The sequence below is a fragment of the Dermacentor albipictus genome, unplaced genomic scaffold (genome assembly GCF_038994185.2).
Source record: "Dermacentor albipictus isolate Rhodes 1998 colony unplaced genomic scaffold, USDA_Dalb.pri_finalv2 scaffold_21, whole genome shotgun sequence".
Classification (NCBI taxonomy): Eukaryota; Metazoa; Arthropoda; class Arachnida; order Ixodida; family Ixodidae; genus Dermacentor; species Dermacentor albipictus.
This window is the reverse complement of record NW_027225575.1, coordinates 6,068,520-6,076,654: the sequence shown is the minus strand read 5'-3', so window position 1 is coordinate 6,076,654 and position 8,135 is coordinate 6,068,520. Positions and strand designations below refer to the sequence as shown.

Here is an 8,135-nt window from a genome sequence, read left to right as displayed (position 1 = left end):
TGCACTCCAGGCCTATTAAATCTCCACTGCAATGATGACAAGACGCTGGTGTTTCACAGGGACAAGTTTGCATGACAAGGGACTACGCTCTTAGTGCACAATGAAAAACAATGTGCAACAACATTCATTAACACGGCATAAAATCTGGCTGCTGTTCTCGTACCTGAACAGCACACAAGAGTTCATCCTGCTGTGCAGGAGACATGGCCGTTTCTATCAGATCTGCCTCACAGCCTGTGGCGCACAACGCTAGCGAAGGCCCCTGTAACTGCCAAGAGGTGCTGGTGCCGTTCATGAAAGCTGTGGCAACATAAAAGGGCAATTTTCTAAAAACGTGAGAAGCGTAGAAGCGTGTCTCGGCTACAAAAGGAACGATCAGCAGCAGAAGCTCTGTCATCCACTTCCTCATCTTGACTTGAATTTAAATATAAAGGTTCCTCTCCCTTCCCTCATTTTTAACCAAGACAGCAAACTCAAGCAAAACTGTCATTGAGAAGCTTCTCAGACTCTTTCTTGTGTGTGTGCTTGCTGCCCGTCGCCGTTGATGGAGAGACAGCACGGCCCACGTACCTGTAACAGACACACAAGTTGTCGCTTAGCAACAGTAACGAAGAACTCCTTCCCCCATTTATTTATCACTTTCGTTTCACATGTCCCAAGCTACTTTGCCCTTTCTGAAAGGAGACTACTACAGACTGTGCGCATATTATATATATATATATATATATATATATATATATATATATATATATATATATATATATATATATATATATATATATATATAATTTCTATCTCTCCCACATGGATGCACACATGCGTGGAGCACAGAAGGAACAGAGAAGAACCATGGAACCAACATACACTACTTGGGCAAACGTTCACACTGGGCACGAGACGTTATGACCCTACTGCCCATCAACGAGTCGCCAGCTTCAAGCTCTGTCCATCTCCTATTGATGGTTGCAATTGAAACTACAACATGGGGGCAGAGCACAGTGGTCACTAGCCCAGCTGAAAACAGCAACACAATATATGAGCCAATGCGCCACAATTCAAAATACAGTGCGATCCTCATTAGTGTGAACACCACAGTAACAAACTTTTCATAAATCCCATGCTTACTGCTTATATAGTTTCAATGTAAAAATATTTCAGTACTGCGAACTCCAGATTACTGATCGTTATTTTATTTCAGTGTCAGGTTAAAAAAAATTATGGGGTTTTATGCACCGAAACCACGATCTGACTATGAGACATGCTGTAGTGGAGGACTCCAGAAATTTGGACCTTCTGGGGTTCTTTAAAGTGCACCTACAGCTAAACGTTAACAATGCCTCAGTACTACGAACTCATTCTAAAATCTGGGGATTCTTAGATTTCAATCTATCCTTGACAGCAACCGAAGCAGTAGGCTAAGGACGACATGGCAGAGAAAGTGTATGCCTTGCAACTTGCCCCCAGGGAGGTGTGGCTCATGGGCTCAGAAAATTTGAGACGGTGCGGGAGGAGAAAAATGCGGGAATGGGACTCTTTTTCTGTTACAAAGGTAAGACACGTTAGGTTGAGTGAGCAAGGAGGCACAGAGGTGCGGGAGTAGTTCTTTGCAAGGGCAGGGGGCCCCACACCAGAGTTCATACAGCAGACCCTCGTGGATAAAATCCTATTACATACAATTATCTGGCGGCAACGTTCCCAATCGAGAACACCAAAATTTCCACAATTGTGTTATGCTTATTTTTTACCAGTTCATACGTTCCCAGAAAACACAATCTTTCAGCACCAACATTCAGTGCGTTGTCAAACTGCGATCGTACAATACGTTTTCCGGCCATTAGATCTCACGTAAACATGAAAATATGTGAGGTGCGCACTATCGAGAACAGTACCTGCCCACCACAGCAGCTTCACTGCAATACTCGCCCGCCTATCCCGCATGAAAACACCGGCATGCACTCAGCTTCTTATTCCGATACCAGCAAACCTACTCCCGGGTCATCGCACGCCACATCCACAGCTATAGCTGCCAACCCTACTGCGATAGCCATCTCCACTTATCTGTTTTACAGCGAGTGTGCTGTAGTGCAAGTTGGAAGCATACTGCACGGTTTTAGTAAGTGATAACGCCAAAGTGCTGCCGTTCCCCACTGCAGGCAGTGCGATGAGAGTCACGTTTCACTTTGGCAGCATACGGTGTAGCCCGCTAGCTCGATTTCGCTTAGGTTTCCCGTCGCCATCTTAAAACACTATGTAATAGGAGAACAACAAAATGCATCTCGGGTTGCTGGTGCAGCAACGATTTGCGCAATGCTTCAGATTATGTAGATGTAAACTGCAGCTGGGGGTGTCAAATTTTGGAGTGCAGCTCTTAGGTGCCTGGTTCCTGCGTTAAGCGTTGGTGTAACCATGCGAATGCACTTGTGCCACTACTCGTGTATTCCTCATTGTCTTTTCCGACAGCTGCTTCTGAAGCTGTTCATTATGCTAGCATTGCCATACTGTCCTTCCCTCCGCAAAGGTGCAGGTTCTTCTGTGACTGACCCATTGCCAGGCGGTGTGGCGATTTCGGTCTCAAACTCTTTGCCTCAATATATTGTGAAATGAAAACACTAGGGATGGGCGAATAGTGAATCTGAGGCTCGAAGCGAATTCGAAGCAAATAGTGATTTGGTCGAATAATTTCGAATCGAATAGTTCGGATGTTCTTCGTATAGTAAATTTTCCCGACTTACCTCGATGACCCTGTGTATGCTTCACACCGGGGCAGAGTAAGTGTAGTTACTGCTTGGTGCTAACAACCCTGATATTGCTTTATACCAAAGTCAGTGTACGAACAATGTGTTTAATATGATTTGCTGTGGTAACTTATTGCAATGGGGCTAGAGGACATTTTAGACATTATTAGTGTTTTGTTTATTTGTAGTGCACCTAATCCTTCCTCCTTTTTTTTCTTATGTAATCCCTTCCCATATGATCGATAAACCAGTTGAAGCACTAAAGTGTCATACATGCATTGCAGTCAAGCCTCCTGGTAGTATCAGCGGAATCAAGATAATTGAAGCTACACCACTACTTATGTTGTGCACAAGAGGACTGACTGAACAACGTACAGAGATGATACAAGACTAGGCCTACTGAGCAAATATTTCTTCAAAGTTGATCACTGTCGCAGTGACACTACTGGCCTATGCCATTTTGGAGCACCTTTGGAGCAGCCAAAAATATGTTTCGGAGAAGATGTATGAAAATGATTGCAAACGCTCAACATCATTGTGCTGACTCGTGTCCATTTCAAGTTTCCCGCCCGGGCGCTGCCCTCGTCTGCGAACATTGGACTCCTCTCCCGTCCCTTGTTCTTCTTTCTCCCCGTGCGCCCTCACTCTCGTTTTCTCCCTCTCGGAGTGCCTTGTTTACGGAACCTTCGCCTCTTTTGTTCTTTCGCGCTGCACGACTGTGGCAGCACCGCGTTTTTACGAGTTTGCAAATGCACAGGATAAAGTTTTAATTTTCCTGGTGTTTGTGACTCGTTAACTATCTGAGGAGTGGCCGCAGCCCCAACGCGTGCCACGGAGTCAGAACAGTAAAAACGCGATGAACGCCGAGTCGGCGTCTCACGCGCGTCTCCAAAGCGCCTAGGCTTAGGCGGCTCGACTCGCTGGCTCCGCGCTTCGAAGCTCCGTTTTCGCCTCGTAGCCACACACGGCATGGCGTCGCAAGACCGCAAGTTGCCCGCTGCTCAAGTGAGTCCGGACCAATCTCGTCTCGCATGCTCTGAGAAAATGGCAAGCTCTGTGCAGTCACGGCATTCGTCGCGCTCAGCCCGTTCGGAGCGTTCGACCGCCTCGACAACGCCAAGCATGCTCGCCGCCAGAGCAAGAGCGGAGGCCGTCGCGGCGCGAGTGCAGGCTTCTCTTATGAAGAAAGAAGCCGCGGTGAAATTGGAAAAGGCCAGACTCGAAGAACAAGAGAAAAATGCGGCCGCGGAGATCGAACGCAAGAAAGTCGAGCTAGACACCGAGTTACATGTGCTGCAGTTGGATAGAGAAGCGGCCGCCGCGGAAGCGCAAGCAGAGATCCTGGAGGCTGCCGTAGATCAGCACGGCGGGGAGCATCACATCTGTCGGACTGTCGAGGAGGCATCCGAAGACCGCGCTCAACGTACCTTTGACTACGTGCTTGACCAGGCTCACGTGCGCATTGGCCCGCGTCAGCAATCGCAGCGGCTTGACGGCGGAGAGCATTACGTCTTTCAGAACGTTGATGAAGCACCTGAAGATCACGCTCCACGCCCTCCTAGCGCTCACAACCAAGGAATCGCCCAGAACATTGCTCGTCAGCAGGGAGATGAAGCTAACGCCCCAGAACTGACCGCCATGGCAAAGTATCTGATTCGACGCGACCTTGTGAGTACCTCACTTACGAAGTTTGACGACTGCCCTGAGAACTACCGGGCGTGGAAATCTACATTCAAGGGAATGACACGGACTCTCGAGGTCACGGCAAGCGAAGAACTTGACCTTCTCGTGAAATGGCTTGGTACCGAGTCGTCGAGCTACGCAAAGCGGCTGCGTTCCGTGCACGTCGACAGCCCCGAAGCCGGGTTAGAGGTAGTTTGGGAAAGACTTGAGGAATGCTATGGTCGTCCGGAAATTATAGAAGAGGCCATCTTCAGGAGAATTGCAAGTTTCCCCAGACTGTCCGACAAGGACACCGAAAAACTGAGAGAGCTGGGAGACCTGCTTCTTGAAGTTGAGGCTGCAAAATGTGACCCTCACCTGACTGGGCTTTCCTATCTGGACACGGCAAGAGGAGTAAACCCCATTGTAGAAAAACTGCCGCAGCGCTTGCAAGACACGTGGATAGCGAAAGGCTCGAAGTACAAACAAGATCATCGGGTCTCCTTTCCCCCTTTTTCGTTCTTTGCCAGCTTTATTAGGGACCAAGCGAAAACGAGAAACGATCCTAGCTTCAAACTCAGCACCGCAAGTGGCACCCCTTCAAGGCTCCCAAGAGCAGACAGATGGGCAGCGAATGATGGCACGAGAAGAACGCCCATCTCAGTGCAACTGACGGACGTGGAGGCAAGCACCGACCATCCGCCCTCAAACGCACCAAAGTGGCAATATACAACCAAGTATTGTCCTCTGCACAGGAAGCCTCACCCCCTCCAGAAGTGTCGTGCTTTCAGAGAAAAACCGCTGGATGAACGAAAATCTCTGCTGAAAAATTATGGGATATGCTTCAGGTGCTGCGCTTCAACAGACCACTTTGCAAGAGACTGCAAAACAGTTCTCAAATGCGACGATTGTGGTAGCGAGAGGCATGCCACAGCACTTCATGCTGGCAATGTCAACCATAGGTCTACTGTGGCTCATCACGACTCTGAAGATGTAAGTCTAGAACAAGATTCCGCACTTGAGGTGTCATCTAAGTGTACAGCGGTCTGCGGTCAAAGCGGCGGTGGCAAATCCTGCTCTAAGATCTGTTTGGTGAAAGTCAGTCACCCGACTCAGCCCCACAACACTGAAAAAATGTATGCCATCTTAGACGACCAGAGCAACAGGTCCCTTGCAAGAACAGAGTTCTTCGACATTTTCGGGCTCAATGGTGACAGTTCCCCCTACACACTAAGGACATGTGCTGGGACTACAGAGGCGATAGGAAGAAGAGCATCCGGCTTTCTCATTGAGGACATTCATGGCTCCGTGAAGCTACCCTTGCCAACACTCATCGAGTGCAACGAGATGCCTAACAACAGGAACGAGATTCCAACACCGGAAGTGGCATCGCATCACCCTCATCTCAGAGCTGTAGCTAAATTCATTCCTCGTTTGGACCCAGAGGCCAAGATTCTACTTCTCCTTGGGAGAGACATCCTCAGAGTACACAAGGTTCGACAACAGCGCAACGGACCGGCTGATGCTCCATTTGCTCAGAAACTGGATCTGGGATGGGTCATCGTGGGGAATGTCTGCATAAGTCGAAGTCGCACACCGGACTCTGTGAGCAACCTCAAAACAAACGTCCTTGAAAATGGACGTCCTTCCCTTTTCGAGCCATGCCAGAATCATTTTCTGGTCAAGGAGAAGCTCGCTGACACGCAAGGGTCGACACAATGCTTCCAACCAGCTCAGAACGCTGCTAGGAATGACCACTGTAACGATGGGATCGCTGAAACGCTGTTCCACACAACGAAGGATGACAACAGACCTTCCCTTTCCGTCGAGGACAGGAAGTTCTTGAAGCTGATGGACGAAGAGTTCTCAAGGGACGAATCCAACAGTTGGGTAGCGCCTCTTCCCTTTCGTTCTCCAAGACCTTGGCTTCCGAATAACAAGTGCTTGGCTGAGTCACGCCTCACTGCTGTCCAACGGACCTTGAAGAGAAAGCCAGAACTGAGGGAACAGTTCGCGAGCTTCATGGACAAGATGTTCAAGAACGGCCACGCCGAGGAAGCTCCACCGGTTCGAGAAGGAGAAGAATGTTGGTACCTCCCCATCTTTGGTGTTTGCCATCCACGAAAGCCCGGGGAAACGCGAGTCGTGTTCGACTCCAGTGCACAGTTTAAGGGCGTGTCTCTAAACAGTGTGCTGCTTACCGGTCCAGACATGATCAACGGCCTGCTTGGAGTGCTCATCCGATTCCGGAAAGAGCCCGTAGCCATTACTGTGGACATTAAGCACATGTTCTACTGCTTCTTGGTACGAGACGACCACCGAAATTATCTGAGATTTCTGTGGTTCCGCAACAACAACATCTATAGTGACGTGGTGGAGTACCGAATGAAGGTACACGTATTTGGAAACAGCCCTTCACCAGCAGTTGCAACGTACGGGCTGCGGAGAACAGCACGAGAAGGAGAGGAAGAATTTGGCAGCGACGTCAGGCAGTTCATCGAGAGGGATTTCTATGTCGACGATGGGTTGAAGTCTCTCCGCAACGTCAAGGACGCCATCAGCCTAATACGTCGCACGCAACAGATGTTGGCCGCATCAAACCTCAAGCTCCACAAGATAGCCTCTAACTGCCCTACAGTGTTGGAAGCCTTTCCAGAAGAAGACCGTGCCAAGGGTTTGAAGGATCTTGAGCAATGGCTCACAGCCGATCCAACGCAGTCTGGGAGTTTCTTGGAATCTGAAGAAGGATGTGTTCACATTTACGAGTCCAGACCAAGAAAAGCCATTCACTCGGCGCGGTGTCTTGTCAGTGGTGAATAGCCTGTATGACCCACTTGGGTTTGTTGCTCCAGTCATCGTTCAAGGAAAGTCCCTCCTCCGAGAGCTAGTCGCTGAGACATGCGACTGGGACTGCCCACTTCCTGACGAAAAGAGAGCCGCCTGGGAGGCGTGGAAGGACTCCTTGCAAGTACTCGAGCAGCTGGACATACCTCGCACCTATGCCCCTACCTCACTTACTACCGCAGAGAGGAAGGAACTGCACATATTCTCCGACGCATCAACCAAAGCTGTGGCTGCAGTGGCGTACCTCAGAGTGACATATCCAGATGGCGCGTGTCATGTCGGGTTCGTCATAGGAAAGGCTAAGCTAGCACCGCATCCGGAACACACCATCCCAAGGCTTGAACTGTGCGGCGCGGTGTTGGCAGTGGAGCTAGCAGAGCTTATCAGTCGTGACATAGATATGGAACTTGATGCTGTAAACTTCTATACTGACAGCAAGGTCGTCCTAGGCTACATACATAATGAGACGCGAAGGTTTTTTGTGTATGTCAGTAACAGGGTGGAACGCATAAGGAGCTCTACACGGCCAGACCAATGGCACTATGTTCCTTCTGACATCAACCCTGCGGATCTCGGAACCAGGTCTGTGCCAGCAGCCCAAATGGCAGGATCGACCTGGCTGACAGGCCCGGAGTTTTTGCATCGTCAAGAACGCTGCTCGCAGGTATTGAAGGGCAAGTTCGACTTGGTTGATGCGGATTCCGACACGGAGGTGAGGCCCCAGGCAAATGTTCTCGCAACCAGTGTGGGCGTGAAACAACTCGGCAGCAAGCGGTTCGAGCGCTTCTCAAGTTGGATTACGCTGACTCGCGCAGTTGCAACGCTTGTACGGCTAGTGGACGAAATTCGGGGCACTTCTGAAAACGTGTCAGACTGCCCGCATAACAGCTCATC

At 49.6% G+C, this 8,135-nt stretch overlaps 1 protein-coding gene across 1 annotated transcript; it reads left to right on the top strand.

Moving 5' to 3' along the window:
- The first annotated feature begins 3,704 nt into the window (after positions 1-3,704).
- Positions 3,705-7,217, top strand: LOC139052335 (uncharacterized). Its single transcript, XM_070529429.1, has one exon. It carries the CDS (start codon positions 3,705-3,707, stop codon positions 7,215-7,217), a length of 3,513 nt encoding a protein of 1,170 aa, XP_070385530.1.
- Positions 7,218-8,135: the final 918 nt, after the last annotated feature.

What these genes read in the sequence shown, in the direction of transcription:
- LOC139052335 (XM_070529429.1), top strand. Translation starts at nt 3,705, where the DNA reads ATGGCGTCGCAAGACCGCAAGTTGCCCGCTGCTCAAGTGAGTCCGGAC.